This window comes from Salvelinus alpinus, chromosome 8, assembly GCF_045679555.1.
Source record: "Salvelinus alpinus chromosome 8, SLU_Salpinus.1, whole genome shotgun sequence".
NCBI lineage: Eukaryota > Metazoa > Chordata > Actinopteri > Salmoniformes > Salmonidae > Salvelinus > Salvelinus alpinus.
The window spans coordinates 25,712,222-25,731,793 of NC_092093.1; the positions used below are offsets into that span (position 1 = coordinate 25,712,222).

A 19,572-nucleotide genomic window follows, 5' to 3' on the forward strand; every position below is an offset into this window, starting at 1 on the left:
CGGTGGTAGTGTCAGCGAATAAACACGCGAGACGACATCGATGGCGCAGCACGCTGCTGTCCTTCATTTTTTTGACGTTGCGCGCGGAATCCAGTGAACAGCTGAGTGGATAGGGTCACTTTACATACAAGCTGTATGTCTTTCGATATCTAGCTACCTCCAAAATTCGCATATTAGCATTGCATAGCTAGCTACTAAAGTCCCTTTTGTGGATATGTTTATTTAAAAACCTTGCCTGCTAATTTACCGACAGAGGTCTTCACAGGTAAGAATGTATTTATTAGCAAACGTTAGCTAGTTAATGTTACCGGGTTGCTAGCTAACGCATAGAGAATGATAGAGGCCTCTAGTGGCCAAAATGCCATCTTAGCATTGGGGCAGCGCCTCCACCATTTTAATGTTGTCAACCGGGTGGGACTTCCAACTTCATTGGCTGATCCCTCCTGGTAACCCTTTTGGAATCATGTCCAATCAGGTTCATCAGGAGGGTTCAGCCAATCGTGAAGAATACAATTATCTACTTTAAATCTCACTGACACAAAGATGAGTCCTCTATCCATCTCTATGAGCTAATATTAGTAACTTACTAGCTAGCTAAGTGTAGCTAACGTTAGCTAGTTAGCAAAGAAGTTCTAGTTAGTTAACTGTTATATTTCTAACGATGGTTTTCTATGATCTGTGTTATACAGGGTGTCTAAGAATATGTCTAAGAGGAAGAGCAACTCAATTGGAGAGAGCCCACACAAGAGAGTCAGACCCACAGAGGTTTATGATGAAAATAATGAAGTGGGTCCCAGCCAACCCCCTGTGCCATTAGGATCACATACGGTATCTAAGTTAGCTACTGTACATTTAATTTATTTGAGACCCTTATAAGAGTAGACTCTGGAGTTGTCACTGTCAGTCTAGGGTTGTGCTCCTGTGCGATATTCAGATTTTTATACCTTCAAACAGTGCCGTTTCTGTACCATAACAAGGGGCGCTATTTCTTTCCTAATGTAAAAAAATAAATAAAATAAATAAAATTTAGGCAGCAGGGATCTTGATCGTCTCAGCTGTAACCAAGACACTTGATCTTGTAAACTAGCCACTTAGCTAACAAGTTAGCAAATTAAATGCATAGCTGCAGCCCTGATCTAGATAATTTATTTGGCACATCTTAGTTAACTTAGTTTTTTTATTTAACCTTTATTTTACTTTATTAGTTATAAGCAGTGGCGTTGCACGGTGCCCCAAACTAAAATACCACGGTACAGTGCATTCGGAAAGTATTTAGACCCCTTGACTTTTTCCACATTTGTTACGTTACAGCCTTATTCAAAAATTGATTTAAATGTATTGTTTTCCTCAATCTACACAATACCCCATAATGACAAAGCAAAAAAAAAGGGGGGTTTTAGAAATGTATGTATAAAAAAAACAGGAAATATACATTTACATAAGTATTTAGACCCTTCACTCAGTACTTTGTTGGAACACCTTTGGCAGCGATTGCAGCCTCGAGTCTTCTTGGGTAGGACTCAATGAGCTTGGCACACCTGTATTTAGGGAGTTTCTCCCATTCTTCTCTGCGGATCCTCTCAAGCTCTGTCAGTTTGGATGGGGAGCGTCGCCACAGCTATTTTCAGGTCTCCAGAGATGTTCGATCGGGTTCAAGTCCGGACTGCGGCTGGGCCATTCAAGGACATTCAGAGACTTGTCCCGAAGCCACTCCTGTGTTGTCTTGGCTGTGTGCTTAGGGTTGTTTGTCCTGTTGGAAGGTGAACCTTCGCCCCAGTCTGAGGTCCTGAGCACTGTCAGGTTTTCATCAAGGATCTTTCAGTACTTTGCTCCGTTCATCTTTGCCTCGATCTTGACTAGTCTCCCAGTCCCTGCCGCTGAAAAACATCCCCACAGCTTGATGCTTCCACCACCATGCTTCACCGTAGGGATGGTGCCAGGTTTCCTCCAGACGTGACGTTTGGCACTCAGGCCAAAGAGTTCAATCTTGGTTTCATCAGACCAGAGAATCTAGTTTGTCATGGTCGGAGAGTCCTAGGTGCCTTTTGGAAAACTCTAAGCTGGCTTTCATGTGCCTTTTACTGAAGAGTGGCTTCCATCTGGCCACTCTACCATAAAGGCCTGATTGGTGGTGTGCTGCAGAAATGCTTGTGCTTCAGGAAGGTTCTCCCACAGAGGAACTCTGGAGTTCTCTCATAGTGACCAGCGGGTTCTTGGTCACCTCCCAGACCAAGGCCCTTCTCCCCTGTTTGCTCAGTTTTGACAGGTGGCCAGCTCTATGAAGAGTCTTGGTGGTTCCAAACTTCTTCCATTTAAGAATGATGGTCACTGTGTTCTTGGAGACCTTCAATGCTGCAGAAATGTTTTGGTACCCTTCCTCAGATCTGTGCCTTGACACAATCCTGTCTCAGAGCTCTATGGACAATTCCTTTGACCTCATGGTTTGATTTCTGCTCTGACATGCACTGTCAACTGTGAAACCTTATATAGACAGGTGTGTGCCTTTCCAAATCATGTCCAACCAATTTAATTTACCACAGGTAGACTCCAATCAACTTGTAGCAACATCTCAAGGATGATCAATGGTAACAGGATGCACCTGAGCTCAATTTCCAGTCTCATAGCAAGGGTTCTGAATACTTATGTAAATAAGGTATTTCCGGGTATTATTTTTAATGAATGTGCAAGAATTACAAAAAAACAGTTTTCGCTTTTTCATTATGGAGTATTGTGTGTAGATTGAGGAATTGTTTTAATTTAATCCCTTTTAGAATAGGGCTGTAACATAACAAAATGTGTAAAAAAGGGAAGGGGTCTGAATACTTTCCAAATGCACTGTATATACTGTATACTGCCCAAGCCTAGTTGTCATTTATTGTTGTGATTTTAAATATGTCAGGCAAATTGAGCCTATTTCACTCTCAATTTGCCTGACATATTTCAGTCACAACAGCAGGAGTGACAACACTGACAGTCTGCAGAATCTGCTTATATATATTTTATTAAAAGGGAAATAATCAATGACATGATGTAACTGAAACATTACTGTGCCTCCATATTAAAACATTAGGATTTACTGTAACATCTTTGCTTTGTTTTGTTGCAGACTGTTGGAGAGGTGGGCATAGTGGAGAGCATCTCCCTGAAGAACTTTATGTGCCACTCTCTGCTGGGGCCATTTGCGTTTGGGTCCAATGTCAACTTTGTCGTCGGCAACAATGGAAGTGAGTTCCACCACTTCTTCTTTCTGACTCTTAAAAAAAAAATATATATATATTTTTACTCTCAAGATGGTTTAATTGTCGACTGATTATAGATTGTTTGTATAGTATCTCCACCTGTTACTCTATTGCATGTTTCTTTCAGTTTTTCAGTATTGATCCAATGATGATGCTCTAAGATTTCAGTGCCATGGGTCTGTGTCTGATATTGTGTTTCTAAACGACGGACAGGTGGAAAGAGTGCTGTCCTCACAGCTCTTATGGTGGGCCTGGGAGGGAAGGCTACAACCACAAACAGAGGGTCCTCCCTGAAGGGATTTGTGAAAGAAGGAGAGAGGTACTTGTGTTCCCTGATTGTATTTACTCACTCCCTTGTCTTTGGGGACTATTTCTGCCTTGAAAGACTGGTTCCAGATGTCTGTTAGAAGCATGGTCACTTACCTCAGGCAGTAAACCTTTGTAAATGGAGATTAGTGTTAACATGCATCCTTACAAGAGTAACTATTATTTCCCTTAGGAATTTCCATACAATAAAACATGTCCCAAGAGATTCAAGAGTTTGTGACAAACCGTAAATGTCAGTGGCTACAGACTTCCCGCTCCTTAATGTGTTAACTATGCCATCTGCCCCATTTTGATAATGCATACAAAAGTGCCACGTTTATCCTACTGTCATATTGCAACCCTGTTTGTGTCCCTCTGCTCTCCCAGTTCAGCTGACATCTCCATAACACTGCGTAACAAGGGCAGGGATGCCTACAAGCCAGAAGTGTTCGGCCAGGCTATCATAGTAGACCTCAAGATAACCCGTGAGGGCATGAGGACCTACAAGCTCAAGAGCAAAGCAGGTAATTAATGTAATAAGAATGTATGGATTAACACTCTGTAAATGGGCCCTTCATTCAAACAGGCCTATGGATCTGAGATATGTGCCTGACACTTTAGTGCAAAAGTCCCTTTAAAATCAATCTACATAGTTTATTCTGGATCTTAACATTAGGCTATATTTCAAAAAGTTATTCACTGAGCAGTAGATGCAGTATGAGCACATAAGAATGTACTTTGTCTTGCAGGTCATCTTGTGTCTGCGAAGAAGGATGAACTTTTGGCCATTCTGGATCATTTTAACATCCAGGTACTACAACTTCTGTTGACCACCTGCAAGACTGTATGAAAAGATTGGAAACACTGTTGCTGTGATAAATAACTATTGATTTATTTTGTATAATCATTTTTTTCTGAAGGTGGATAACCCTGTATCTATGTTAACTCAAGAGATGAGCAAGCACTTTCTGCACTCCAAAGGAGAAGGGGATAAGTACAGAGTCAGTTTGATATACTTGAATCTTTTCATTTATGAAATTCTGTATTTGTGAAGGACATGGTGTAAATTAAGGTAATAGCATGCATCTTGCCAGCCTGTGTTCCAGGTATCAAATCTCTGCTACGTCTTATTGCTGCATTCTCAGGAAGTGGTTAAATGTCAGTCTGGTTTTCAGTGTCAAATAGCATGAGGGTGAAATGGCTCAATGTAGTCCTACCTTTTAGGACTGCTCTTACCTTGTTAGTGACTAAGTGTTTTGCTTTTCTTCCTCAGTTCTTTATGAAAGCCACACAGCTTGAGCAGATGAAAGAGGATTACACCTATATCATAACGACTAAAAATGTCACTCTAGACACTGTTGAGAAACACGAGGAGGTACGAATCCACTTGGCTTATGTCTGGTGTGTTATGAAATCACCCATCCGAAGTCTCTTGAATGCTTTTATCCAATCAGCCCTGCAGCATGTAGTCCCATAGTGGGTTTATTTTTTATTACTGAAAGATTACAGGGGCTTATAAAGCTAGAATTCAAGCTCTGATGTGCAAAGTCTTGTCCATGAACAACCAAGAGATCTTAATGGAGTTGTTATAAAGTAGCACTTTTTAAGTGTGAATCATTCTGTTTCAGTGTCTGGAGGGGTTAAAGAGGAAGTACCTGGAAAAAGAGGACCGGGTCAAAAGCCTGGCCTCGCTGGACGACATGCACAGTAAACTGGAGGAGCTGAAGAATCAGATGGCTTGGGCTCTGGTGAGGGGAAGCAGCATACCTTCAAAATATGAATCTAAAAATCTATTTGTTTATTTATCAGGGGTCATGCACAACCGATACAGTGTAGCAGATTTAGCTACCCAGCTAAATACATAATCAATCTGATGTAAAAATCTCTTTTGCTCTGTCCTGCGCCAGGTGTCTGAGATGGAGAAAGAGGTGAAGCCCATGAGAGAGAAGCTCCAATCAGAGGAGAGGTCCACCGTCAAATACGACCAGAAAGTAGACGAGTGGAAGGTAACTAACATCACCCTCTTATTTTTATAGCCATAAGAATTTGGTGTGTGTTTCCTTCACATTAAGGAAAAATGCAGCTATTACTTAAGGTCAAAGTGACTATTTTCCCTTGTTTGTCATTGCTGATGATTGTTCTTTATGACCTCACTTCCTGTCCAGGCCAAGGTGGTGGAGGCGGAGAAGAAGTACAAGGGTATCCGGGAGCAACTGGAGGCAATCACTGTGAGGGTGCAGCAGCTTGAGCCACAGAGTGCTCAACTGAAGAACGAGGCTCAGAGCAGAAGCAAGGCCTTCAACACAGCCCAGGTGAGAGAACAGTGATGAGTGTTACTATACCCCCGAATACCCCAGAGTCTTCTAAATACCAGGGGTTTAGCAAGTGACCGAGATAAGGCTTAACATCATTAACCATAACATCTCCATAATCACAACTGCAGCACAATGAAAAACTACAGCTTCCAGCTCAGAGCTCAACACTAACTATATGTGAGAGCTCGATAACAAGGAGCTCTTTTCTAGTTCACTAGTTGTTGATTCATCTTAGTGGTGTCTCTCTTACAGGCCAGTGTACACAGATTCAAGACCAACCTGAGAGACCTGGAGAAGGACAAGGATCAGCTCTCCAGGAGAATTAATGAGCTCAAGTTGAGGTAGTGCCTCGGATCCTTTCCTACCTCTTTTTCAGTTTCAAAATACAACTTTTATTGCCATGGGAAAAGTCATTGAATGTTTTCCACAGTCACAAACGGGATTTCTTTCCCTTTTTTCTCCTTTCTGCCTCCCACAGTATCAGCCAGACGTCTGGTGCGGAGACCCAGGTGCGTGTTGAGCGCATGGAGAAGCTGCAGACAGACCTGGACACTCTGAACTTCCAGGACTCCACCCTAGGTCAGCAGATGGAACAGTTCCAGCAGGCTGTGTCCCGGGCCAAGGACGAGCTGGATAAGATGATGTAGGCACTGGAAACTCCATTATATACAGGCCTGTATATAAGACTTGGCTGTACAACGTACATACAAACACACACGCGCTGTAGTGTCATCATAGGAGTCTGGAGCCATGCCACAGTGTTAACAGGGCTTATGAAATACTCTCAGGGTGTAGTCTAATGTAAACATTATGTGACAGCCATATCAGAAGTAGGAATATTATTTTGTATTTATACTGTTGAAGTCAGAAGTTTACATGCACTTAGGTTGGCGTCATTAAAACTAGTTTTTCAACCACTCCACAAATTTCTTGTTAACAAACTATAGTTTTGGCAAGTCGGTTAGGACATCTACTTTGTGCATGACACAAGTAATTTTTCCAACAATTGTTTACAGACAGATTATTTCACTTATAGTTCACTGTATCACAATTCCAGTGGGTCAGAAGTTTACATACACTAAGTGTGCCTTTAAACAGCTTGGAAAATTCCAGAAAATGATGTCATGGCTTTAGAAGCTTCTGACATAATTTGAGTCAATTTGAGGTGTACCTGTGGATGTATTTCAAGGCCTACCTTCAAACTCAGTGGGAAAATGGGAAAATCAAAAGAAATCAGCCAAGACCTCGGAATTTCTTTTGTAGACCTCCGCAAGTCTAGTTCATCCTTGGGAGCAATTTCCAAACGCCTGAAGGTTCCACATTCATCTGTACAAACAATAGTACGCAAGTATAAACACCATGGGACCACGCAGCCGTCATACCGCTCAGGAAGGAGACGCGTTCTGTCTCCTAGAGATGAACGTACTTTGGTGCGAAAAGTGCAAATCAATCCCAGAACAACAGCGGAGAACTTTGTGAAGATGCTGGAGGAAACAGTTACAAAAGTATCTATATCCACAGTAAAACAAGTTGTATATCGACATAACCTGAAAGGCCGCTGAGCAAGGAAGAAGCCACTGCTCCAAAACCGCCATAAAAAAGCCAGACTACGGTTTGCAAATCAAAGTTTATTTGTCACGTGCGCCGAATACAACAGGTGTAAGAAATGCTTACTTACAGGCTCTAACCAATAGTGCAAAAAGGTATTAGGTGAACAATATGTAAGTAAAGAAATAAAACAACGGTAAAAAAAGTACGGTAAAAAAAGAAATAAAACAACAGGCTATAAAAGTAGCGAGGCTACATACAGACACTGGTTAGTCAGGCTGAGGTAGTATGTACATGTAGATATGGTTAAAGTGATTATGCATATATGATGAACAGAGAGTAGCAGTAGCGTAAAAGAGGGGTTCGTGGGTGGCGGGACACAATGCAGATAGCCCGGTTAGCCAATGTGCGGGAGCACTGGTTGGTCGGCCCAATTGAGGTAGTATGTACATGAATATATAGTTAAAGTGACTATGCATATACAGTTGAAGTCGGAAGTTTACATACACTTAGGTTGGAGTCATTAAAACTAGTTTTTCAACCCCTCACAAATTTCTTGTTGACTAACTATAGTTTTGGCAAGTCAGTTAGAACATCTACTTTGTGTATCACACAAGTAATTTTTCCAACAATTGTTTACAGACAGATTATTTCACTTAACTCATTGTATCACAATTCCAGTGGGTCAGAAGTTTACATACACGAAGTTGACTGTGCCTTTAAACGTCTTGGAAAATTCCAGAAAATGATGTCATGGCTTTAGAAGCTTCTGATAGGCTAATTGACATCATTTGAGTTAATTAAAGGTGTGCCTGTGGATGTATTTCAAGGCCTACCTTCAAACTCAGTGCCTCTTTGCTTGACATCATGGGAAAATCAAAAGAAATCAGCCAAGTCTGGTTCATCCTTGGGAGCAATTTTAAAACGGCTGAAGGTACCACGTTCGTCTGTACAAACAATAGTATGCAAGAATAAACACCATGGGACCACGCAGCCATCATACCGCTCAGGAAGGAGACGCGTTCTGTCTCCTAGAGATCAACGTACTTTGGTGCGAAAGGTGCAAATCAATCCCAGAACAACAGCAAAGGACCTTGTGAAGATGCTGGAGGAAACCGCTACAAAGTATCTATCTACAGTAAAACGAGTCCTATATCGACATAACCTGAAAGGCTGCTCAGCAAGGAAGAAGCCACTGCTCCAAAACCACCATTAAAAAAAGCCAGACTACGGTTTGCAACTGCACATCGCAAAGATCGTACATTTTGGAGAAATGTCCTCTGGTCTGATGAAACAAAGAACGGTTTGGCCATAATGACCATCGTTATGTTTGGAGAAAAAGGGGGAGGCTTGCAAGCCCGAAGCACAGGGATGGCAGCATCATGTTGTGGGGGTACTTTGCTGCAGGAGGGGCTGGTGCACTTCACAAAATAGATGGCGTCATGAGAAAGGAAATTGATGTGGATATATTGAAGCAACATCTCAGGACATAAGTCAGGAATTTAAAGCTTGGTTGCAAATGGGTCTTCCAAATGGACAATGACCCCAAGCATACTTCTAAAGTTGTGGCAAAATGGCTTAAGGACAACAATGTCAAGGTATTGGAGTGGCCATCACAAAGCCCTGATCTCAATCCTATAGAACATTTGTGGGCAGAACTGAAAATGCGTGTGCGAGCAAGGAGGCCTACAAAACTGACTCAGTCGCACCAGCTCTGTCAGGAGGAATAGGCCAAAATTCATGGGCCCAGCTTATGGGCCCAGCTTATGGGCCCAGCTTATGGGCCCAGCTTATGGGCCCAACTTATGGGCCCAGCTTATGGGCCCAACTTATTGTGGGAAGCTTGTGAAAGGCTACCTGAAACGTTTGACCCAAGTTAAACAATTTAAAGGCAATTCTACCAAATACTAATTGAGTGTATGTAAACTTCTGACCCACTGGGAATGTGCTGAAAGAAATCATTCTCTCTACTATTATTCTGACATTTCACATTCTTAGATCAGTTGAAATAAAGCAGTGATCCTAAAACAGGGAATTTTTACTGGGATTAAATGTCAGGAATTGTGAAAAACTGAGTTTAAATGTATTTGGCTAAGGTGTATGTAAACTTCCGACTTCAACTGTATATACAGTACCAGTCAACAGTTTGGACAAACCTACTCATTCAAGGGTTTTTCTTTATTTTTACTATTTTCTACATTGTAGAATAATAGTGCAGACATCAAGACTATGAAACAACAGATATGGGATCATGTAGTAACCACAAAAGTGTTAAACAAATCGAAATCTATTTTATATTGGCGATTCTTCAAAGTAGCCACTCTTTGCCTTAATGACAGCTTTGCACACTCTTGGCATTCTCTCAACCAACTTCATGAGGAATGCTTTTCCAACAGTCTTGAAGGAGTTCCCACATGCTGAGAACTTGTTGGCTGCTTTTCCTTACTCTGCGGTCCAACTCATCCCAAACCATCTCAATTGGTTTGAGGTCAGGTGATTGTGGAAGCCACGTCATCTGATGCAGCTCTACATCACTCTCCTTGGTCAAATAGCCCTTACACAGCCTGGAGGTGTGTTTGGGGTCATTGTCCTGTTGAAAAACGAATGATGGTCCCACTAAGCTCAAACCAGATGGGATGGCGTATCGCTGCAGAATGCTGTGGTAGCCATGTTGGTTAAGTGTGCCATGAACTTAAAATAAATCACTGACAGTGTCACCAGCAAAGCACCATCACACCACCACCTTCATGCTTTATGGTGGGAAGCATGCAGAGATCACATGCAGAGATAATCCGTTCACCTACTCTGTGTCTCACAAAAACACGGCGATTAGAACCAAAAATCTCACATTTGGACTCATCAGTCCAAACGACAGATTTCCACTTGTCAAATGTCCATTGCTTGTGTTTTTTGGCACAAGCATGTCTCTTCTTCTTATTGGTGTCCTTTGGTAGTGGTTTCCTTGCAGCAATTCGACCATGAAGGCCTGATTCATGCAGTCTCCTCTCAACAGTTGATGTTGAGATGTGTCTGTTACTTGAACTCTGTAAAGTATGTATTTGGGCTGCAATTTCTGAGGCTGGTAACTAATGAACTTATCCTCTGCAGCAGAGGTAACTCTGGGTCTTGCTTTCCTGTGGTGGTCCTCATGAGAGCCAGTTTCATCATAGTGCTTGATGGTTTCTGCGACGGCACTTGAAGAAACTTTCAAAGTTCTTGAAATGTTCCTAATTGACTGACCTTCATGTCTTAAAGTAATGATAGGCTGTTTCTCTTTGCTTATTTGAGCTGTTAATATGGACTTGGTCTTTTACCAAATAGCCCTATCTTCTGTATACCACCCCTACCTTGTCACAACACAACTGATTGGCTCAAACGCATTAAAAGGGGAAAAAAGCCACAAATTAACTTAACAAGGCACACCTGTTAATTGAAATGCATTCCAGGTGAAATATAAGATTAGATTTAGATTTTTTTAAACACTTTTTTTGGGTTACTACATGATTCCATATGTGGTATTTCATAGTGTTGATGTCGGTTGCTGGACCGACTCCCAGAACTGACAATCTGTCGTTCTGCCCCTGAGCAAAGCATTTAACCCACTGTTCCCCGGGCGCCGAAGACGTGGATGTCGATTAAGGAAGCCCTCCGCACTTCTCTGATTCAGAGGGGTTGGGTTAAATGTGGAAGACATTTCCACAATGTAGAAAATAGTCATAATAAAGGGAAAAAAATAACGTGTGTGTGTGTTTTTACATACATACATACAGTCGTGGCCAAAAGTTTTGAGAATGACACGCATATTAATTTTCAAAGTCTGCTGCCTCAGTTTGCATATGCTCCAGAATGTTATGAAAAGTGATCAGATGAATTGCAATTAATTGCAAAGTCCCTCTTTGCCATGCGAATGAACTGAATCCCCCCAAAACATTTCCACTGCATTTCAGCCCTGCCACGAAAGGACCAGTTGACATCATGTCGGTGATTCTCTCGTTAACACAGGTGTGAGTGTTGACAAGGCTGGAGATCACGCTCTCATGCTGATTGAGTTCGAATAACAGACCGGAAGCTTCAAAAGGAGTGTGGTGCTTGGAATCATTGTTCTTCCTCTGTCTACCATGGTTACCTGCAAGGAAACATGTGCCGTCATCATTGCTTTGCACAAAAAGGGCTTCACAGGCAAGGATATTGCTACCAGTAAGATTGCACCTAAATCGACCATTTATTGGATCATCAAGAACTTCAAGGAGAGCAGTTCAATTGTTGTGAAGAAGGCTTCAGGGCACCCAAGAATGTCCAGCAAGCACCAGGACCGTCTCCTAAAGTTGATTCAGCTGCGGGATCAGGGCACCACCAGTACAGAGTTTGCTCAGGAATGGCAGCAGGCAGGTGTGAGTGCATCTGCACGCACAGTGAGGCAAAGACTTTTGGAGGATGGCCTGGTGTCAAGAAGGGCAGCAAAGAAGCCACTTCTCTCCAGGAAAAACATCAGGGACAGACTGATATTCTGCAAAAGGTACAGGGATTGAACTGCTGAGGACTGGGGTAAAGTCATTTTCTCGGATGAATCCCTTTTCCAATTGTTTGGGGCATCCGGAATAAAGCTTGTCCGGAGAAGCAAAGGTATGCGCTACCATCATGTGTCATGCCAACAGTAAAGCATCCTGAGACCATGTGTGGGGTTGCTTCTCAGCCAAGGGAGTGGGCTCACTCACAATTTTGCCAAAGAACACAGCCATGAATAAGGAATGGTACCAACACATCCTCCGAGAGCAACTTCTCCCAACCATCCAGGAACAGTTTGGTGACGAACAATGCCTTTTCCAGCATGATGGAGCACCTTGCCATAAGGCAAAAGTGATAACTAAGTGGCTCGGGAACAAAACATCGATACGTTGGGTCCATGGCCAGGAAACTCCCCAGACCTTAATCCCATTGAGAACTTGTGGTCAATCCTCAAGAGGTGGATGGACAAACAGAAACCCACAACTTCTGACAAACTCCAAGCATTGATTATGCAAGAATGGGCTGCCATCAGTCAGGATGTGGCCCAGAAGTTAATTGGCAGCATGCCAGGGCGGATTGCAGGGGTCTTGAAAAAGAAGGGTCAACACTGCAAATATTGACTCTTTGCATCAACTTCATGTAATTGTCAATAAAAGCCTTTGACACTTATGAAATGCTTGTAATTATACTTCAGTATTCCATAGTAACATCTGACAAAAATATCTGAAGATACTGAGGCATCAGACTTTGTGAAAATGAATATTTCTGTCATTCTCAACTTTTGGCCACGACTGTGTGTGTATATATATATACACATATGAGAGGGCTGAGGTTGTTTTGAAATATAACCATATCCACTCCTCAACCATATCAACTGTGTTTTATTAAGGGCGAGTGCCATGAAGCCATAAAAAAAACAGTGAAACATAATTTTAAAAAACAACAGGAAAATGTGGAAAGGAAGAAAGCTGTTGAACAGGTGCAGAAAGGAGCCCTAACCCTGTCTGTTTGTCTCTGTTTCTCAGGCGAGAGGAGGAGGACCTGAAGAGGTCTATGGAGGCCATCAGGAGGAAGTTGCAGACCATGGAGGGCAGCCGCTCCGACCGCCTGCGCCGCTTCGGGGAGAAGATGCCCGCGCTGCTCGCCGCCATCGAGGACGCTGACAGGAAGGGCCAGTTCAGGAAGAAACCAGTGGGACCGCTGGGTAAGACCTGTGTGTGTGCATTTCCATGCAAGCGAAACTCTTATCTTATCTTACTCTTAATTGTCCTTTCTGGATGTTATTTGTGTAACCTTGTCATTGGTTAAAATAAAGCTCTTTCCAATGTCCTCTCTCCCGGTGTGCCCCATGCAGGGTACTGTATCCGTCTGAAGGACTATGAGCAGGCCCTGGCTGTGGAGAAATGTCTGGGGAGCCTGATGGTGGCCTTCACCTGTGACAACCACGAGGACGAGAAGTTGCTGCAGGGCCTCATGAGAGGGTACTACCAGGGGGGTAGGAGACCCCAGATCATCACCTGCCAGTTCATCAACAGGGTCCATGACACCAGTAGGCGGTATGGCTGTTAGCTACCTACCACACCTCGCTTCAGGCTAGCTGGGCTTATATACAGGCTTATTTGTACCTCTCTAAGGGTTAATTTTGTTCTCTGTAACCAACATGTTTTCTGTCGTGTGTGTGTGTGTGTCAGGGCTGTGAACCACCCTGACTACCCGTCAGTCCTACAGTCTCTGGAGATCGAGGACCCAGTGGTTGCCAACTGCCTCATTGACCAGAGGGGCATAGAGACCATTCTGCTCATCAAGGTAGGGCCATGGAATCTACTGCCACCATAGTTAGAGTTCACTCAAATGTCATGATGTCACCTTGGATTGGCCAGTAGGGACTGCAATTATGATTCTTTACTTTGTTTTCAGTGTCACCTTCTTTAAGGGAGAGTTCACTCTTTTAAAGTTTGAGCCGATAATAAGCTAAAACATGAAATACTTGAACTATCCCCATGTAACAACTGATTTGCATGCCAAAAACAACATGAATGAACTTCAATCCACTTCCTGTAGAAAACAGTAGTCTTTAGGACAGAAGGGAGAAATGTTCCATTTCTGTGGTTCTAACCCCTCTTTCTGTAACTACCATGTAGAGTCCTGCAGAGGCCCGCAGAGTGATGCAGGGCAGGCAGCCCCCTAGAAACTGCTACCAGGCCTTCACCAAGGAGGGAGACCAGTGCTACAACAACCGCTACTACTCCAACGACCAGAGGAGGTGTGACTACCTTAGCAGAGACGTAGAGGAGGAGATCAGGTAATGTGTGTGTGTGAGACGTCCATTTGTTTTGAAAAGGTTTCTGCTGCTCTGTTTTTCTGACTCAATTAAATTTTGTGGTTTACCTTTCTCCCTCTACCCCTTTTCTCAATATCTCCATGTATCTCACTCAGGCAGTTGCAGGAAGAGATGCGGAACAAGGAGGCCCACTTGGATCGGTTCAGCCAGCAGAAGCAGAGGGTGGAGGAGGACATCAGGAACAACAACGGTCTCCTAAAGCGGGCCTACGACGACAGGAAGAGGGCCAAAGTAAAACACACGCACTTCTTAAGATCTTAGCATCTTGCTCAAGCTGGCCTTTGTGACAAAACAGCATCTCTCTCCAGAGCCGTACCATGGATCCAACTAGAAATTATTTTGGAGAGCACAATGGTTCACCTCTGATTAGTCTTGATGTGGAGTTACTAAGTCACAACTCTCCTCTCCTCTAGGATAAGTTCAGGAGGCTGCAGCAGGAGATCAGTGACCTGCAGAATGTGGAGGAACCCCAGTCTGAGGACCTCAAGCCTCTGGTGGGTACACACGTCTAGGCACATGGACAATATTTTAACATTTAGTTTTAGCTAATGTCGTTCATGAACATCTCGTTCCCTTGTTCTCGCATTCCAACTGATATGATATACACAAACTGATGCACTCACATTCCACGACACACACACACACACACACACACACACACCCCCTGTTTCTCCTGTCACACTCTGGCCTTCAGGAGGAGGAGCTGGAGGAGATCAACAATAAGATTTCAGCAGGTCGTGCGGAGAGCGAGGAGGCCCGTAGAAAGATGGCCCAGCTGAAGACTTCCTGGGAGGAGGTGGAGCAGAGGTACCGCCAGCACAAAGACTCCATCAGCACCGTGGCCGAGGAGGCCGAACCCATCAAGGTCAGTCACATCAATATGGACTTCAATTTCTATTAACACTGAGGGAAGTTTGGTGTGCAAACAAGGAATGAACCAGGAGAGTGAAAAGGACGTAAAATAGTGATAACCCATGTCCTCAATTTTGTTCCATACAGGGTCTCCATAGACATAATCAATCACACACAGATTAAACAGAGAAAAGTTAAAGCCAATAGATGGCGATACATCTCTCCTTCCCCCTTGTTTTTTCAGGAGGAGCTGAGTAAGGGCGACCAGGATGTGGAGAAGAGCAAGCACCATAAGAAACACTACGAGGACAAACGCAAGGTCCACATCAACACCATACAGGCCCTGAAGGCCAGCCTGGAGCTCAAGGAGCAGGAGCTCACGGTACGTCTGGGAGGAGTCAGTAAGCTGACTAGTTAGGGCCATCTTCTGTGTATGTTGTCTCTTACTTCCTGTGTGTCCCTGCTTAATGTGTGTGTTCCTTGTCTTAACCCTCCTGTGTCCCAGGCGTCTGTAGTGAAGGCCACAGAGATCTGTCCAGAGCGGTCCGAGGTGCGTCGGACAGCCAGGAGTCTGGACAGCGAGATCAGCCGTCTGAAGCTGAAGATCAGCACCCAGCAGGACCAGCAGGGAGACCGCGAAGAGGTCATCAGGTAACCTCCGCCACCGCTGACCCTTCACCCCACACAAACGTTTAAGGGATGTTCCACTCAAAATACAACCAGATTTCCCCCCCCTCCCACTTGCCTTGGTTTTGGTTGATTCCCTAAGAGTTCTTGGATATATATTTTGGTTACTTTGGTATTGTTATATAGTGTGTTTATAAATTGTTAAATATAGTTATATAGTATGTTTTGACATATAATAGGGCTGTCCATATGAAAATGACTAATGGGTAATCTAAGGGCAGAAGGTAAATGTTGCTTGCCTTCCTCCCTCTTCTCCCATCCAGGCAATACCAAGAAGCCCTGGAGAACTACAGTAACATTAACCAGCAGGTGAAGTGCCTCAAGCGCTTCATCCAGGTCCTCTGTAAGATCATGGACGATAGACACCGAGTCTACACAGAGCTGAGGAGGTAGCTGGATCCACCATTTACTTCCTGTCTGTCAATTGAATATCAGCTCTGTTATTTGACACCACTCACTGTCTCATAAGAGATCACAGAACAGCTGGATGGTACTGCTAGCATCAATGTCTGTTATAGAGCTATGCGAAATAGTTATTGAAAGACTGAAGGGAGGCCATCTCGATCTATCGATGTGGTGTTAGATTTAGCGGAAAAGCAAAGCTGTTGCACTATGGATTTGTTTTTAAATAGTTTTCCTTCCCACTATGTATCTCTTTTTAGGTTTCTCTCAGTGCGTTGCAAGATGTACTTTGACTCCATGCTGTCACAGAGAGGCTATATAGGGAAGATGATGTTCGAGCACAAGAACGAAACCCTATCCATCTCAGTAAGAATACACTACAGTTTTAATGCACAGAAATACCTTTTCTCATGTACCCTTCTTGAATGCAAAGCAGTTCTAGGTTATAAACTATGTATGCCTAATCAAGTTTCCCTCACATTCCCCTGCTCCACCCCCCTTTCTCATTTGTCAATGTCTTTCTTTTACTCTTCTCTTTCTGCGTCCTTCTTTGTCTCTACCCATCTTCTCCCTCATCTTCCCTCCCTCTCTCAGGTCCAGCCAGGTGTGGGGGATAAGGCTGCTCTGAGTGACATGCGCTCTCTGTCTGGAGGAGAGCGCTCGTTCTCCACTGTCTGTTTCGTTCTCTCTCTCTGGGCCATCGCTGAGGCCCCCTTCCGCGCCCTCGATGAGTTTGACGTCTACATGGTAATGTTGCCACATCAGATGGATGGATGAATGACTTAACCATTTTTAAATGCATATTAAAGGGATACTTCGGGATTTAGGCCATTTAAGCATTTTTTTCCCTACTGTTAGGTTCTGAACAAACAAAGTCGAAACTCAAACGGACGACTAGGAAAAGCTCAAACCAAGTTTATTCAACCCACTCAGTTCTTCATCTGCAAAACACAACATACAAGTCACACAAGCATATATTTATACCTGTTGACTAGAAGTCACCTCCTTGGATGTCTAAGATAAGCAATTCATTCCTGTTCCTTCGGGGTGATCTCTGGCCCCCCTCCCAGAGGTTTCTTCTCTCTTCAACTGTTGAACTTATCGAGTTGAGTTCCACATCCCTCCTTGACCTAGTTCTACAGCAGCTGGCCTGTATTATCAAGAACTGAGGCTAGACTGATGCTCATTATTAATATTCAGCAACAACATATTTGAACAGATATAAACTTTCTCTCCTTCCCTTTCTCACTCAGTAACTTTCCATACACACAGTACCTATTCACCTTTCATTGACCGCTTACATATACATGTTAAGTGATCAGTCCGTTCTAATATAGTGACAGGAATAAGTATATTTCAAGATAGAGTCCAATACTACTTACCCAAAGTCAGACAAACTGATTGATACCATTTTTATGTCCCTGTGTGCAGTTAGAAGGAAGTTGAAGGTAGCATATTGTTAGCATAAAAATGGTATCCATGAGTTTGTCTGACTCTGGGTAAGTAGAAAAAAAGGTTTGCCGGTAATTTCCTGAATCCCGAAGTATCCCTTTGAGTTGCCTCAGTCAATTAAATACGTTTCAAATATTAACTTTTAATCTAAGCTCATGTGTCTTCTGTAGCCTACACTGTGAGGACGGCTAAGATTGATACATTGTTCTTCATATTTTTGCTCAGTTATTTCAGTCAATCGTTCTGTTCTGTTGACACACTGTCTGTCAATAAATGTAACTGTCTTTTTAGGACATGGTGAACCGAAGGATATCCATGGACATGATGTTGAAGATCGCTTCTAGCCAACGTTACCGGCAGTTCATATTCCTCACCCCACAGAGCATGAGGTATTGTAGCCTTCCATCACCCTCCTGTGTTAAGCATTAAGCAACTCTGTTCTATTTTATAAACTGGGTGGTTTGAGCCCTAAATGCTAATTGGCTGACAGCCGTGGTATATCAGACCGTATACCACAGGTATGACTAAACATATATTTTTACTGCTCTAATTATGTTGGTAACCAGTTTATATTAGCAATAAGCACCCCCAGGGGTTTGTGGTATATGGCCAATATACCACATCTAAGGGCTGTATCCGGGCACTCCGTGTTGAGTCGTGCTTAAAACAGCCCTTTGCATTGGTATATTGGCCATGTACCACACCCCCCTGGGACTTATTGCTTAATTTATATCATGGCTTTGCCTAATTCTCTCATTTGCATATTCAGTTTATCAAAAATAGTGTACTTAAAATAAATGTATTGATTGGTGGTTGTCTTCCCTATAGCTCTCTCCCAGTCAACAACCTGATCCGGATCCTGCGGCTGAAAGACCCGGACCGTGGCCAGACGGCTCTTCCCTTTGGCCAGAGGAATGAGGAAGAGGAAGAGAAGGAGTGAGGAAGAGGTCAACCTGAGACTGTTTTACAAAGTCCTCACTAAATGTGTCTGTGTTTCACATTTGTTCTAAGTTAAATGTGTTGTTATAGTTAAAATTCTAGACACAAAAATAATGACCTAGTTTGCATTTATTGATGCTGCTATTGCTTAAGTTAGTGTTGCAATGTTTTACCAAACACTACTTCTGTAAATGCTTTTTTCTTTTCTAACTTTGTACCCACTTAATTTTGTTACGAGGAATAGCACCTTTTGATACACTTTGTATGGCAAGACAGAGATTTGAGAAGTCTTTAATTAGCTTTTCCAGTGACTAACAGAAGCTCAACCTGTTATATTTGTGCAGATTTTATTGTTAAAACAATTGTCATGTTTGCTAAATTGTTTCAGTCGATCGTTCTGTTTCTGCAGACATTAACAAAATAAAATTATACATCTGTTAGGTTTTGAAATGACCTTGTCATTGTCTAGATAAGTTTGATACATTTATATCCATTGCTTGACTACAATAATTGTCAGTACAGTTACATTTTACAAAACTAGTTTTGTACAGTTATGTTTTTAATGGTTAGTCCTGAGTGTTTTAGATTCAAGGCAGATGAGGTCTCCTACTGATTTACTGACATCTCAAAGTGATAACTGCCCTTAACACAGGAAAATCTGAAATACAAGGCTGTTGGGGTAATTCCCTAGGTGTCATGGAAACGAGGCAGGGCCCGTACTTTGATGGGTGGGGCGGTGAGGCTCAGGCCCCCGCAGGTGGAGATGTCCACGTCGTCAGCAGTCATCCCGATGGGGGGAAGGAAGGAAAAACGCTGCATGAGGGAGGTGTAGAAGAGGAAGAGCTCCATGCGGGCCAGAGTCTCGCCTACACACACTCTACGACCTGGGAAGAGAGATGGGCAGAGGAATTGGAGGATGAGTGTGTAAACTCACTTTTGCTTGTGACAATTCTACTAGTAGTACACAATGCAATGCTAAGCTATT

General features: G+C 43.1%; 2 protein-coding genes across 3 annotated transcripts in view; one reads left to right on the forward strand and one right to left on the reverse strand.

Annotated features, from left to right (window-relative positions):
- LOC139582786 (structural maintenance of chromosomes protein 6) lies at positions 1–19,037 on the forward strand. 2 transcript variants are annotated; one of them, XM_071413119.1, is made up of 27 exons: positions 1–265; positions 690–828; positions 3,107–3,224; positions 3,453–3,558; positions 3,933–4,069; positions 4,295–4,356; positions 4,466–4,546; positions 4,819–4,920; positions 5,174–5,293; positions 5,453–5,551; positions 5,711–5,857; positions 6,113–6,201; positions 6,339–6,503; positions 12,940–13,118; positions 13,269–13,470; positions 13,606–13,720; positions 14,056–14,216; positions 14,351–14,486; positions 14,669–14,749; positions 14,950–15,120; positions 15,352–15,489; positions 15,613–15,758; positions 16,058–16,183; positions 16,457–16,562; positions 16,791–16,943; positions 17,940–18,037; positions 18,477–19,037. In XM_071413119.1, exons 2-27 carry the CDS (start codon positions 703–705, stop codon positions 18,586–18,588), a joined length of 3,276 nt encoding a protein of 1,091 aa, XP_071269220.1. In that variant the 5' UTR covers positions 1–265; positions 690–702; the 3' UTR covers positions 18,589–19,037. The 2 variants fall into 2 exon arrangements, with proteins under 2 accessions (XP_071269220.1, XP_071269221.1); XM_071413120.1 differs by having other exon boundaries at positions 51–265; positions 690–786.
- The window catches only part of LOC139582788 (cytochrome P450 2K6-like), a 13,377-nt gene continuing 12,667 nt past the window's right edge, over positions 18,863–19,572 (reverse strand). The window contains exon 10 of the mRNA XM_071413122.1: positions 18,863–19,471. Coding sequence (XP_071269223.1) covers positions 19,275–19,471 — 197 coding nt within the window. The 3' untranslated portion in view covers positions 18,863–19,274. The remainder of the gene's footprint in view (positions 19,472–19,572) is intronic.

Excerpts from the sequence above, each read along its gene's own strand:
- LOC139582786 (XM_071413119.1), top strand. The coding sequence starts at position 703 with ATGTCTAAGAGGAAGAGCAACTCAATTGGAGAGAGCCCACACAAGAGA. Across the intron at positions 4,547-4,818 it reads GAGAAGGGGATAAGTACAGA|TTCTTTATGAAAGCCACACA; the intron begins GTCAGTTTGATA and ends TTTCTTCCTCAG. Across the intron at positions 5,858-6,112 it reads AGGCCTTCAACACAGCCCAG|GCCAGTGTACACAGATTCAA; the intron begins GTGAGAGAACAG and ends TCTCTCTTACAG.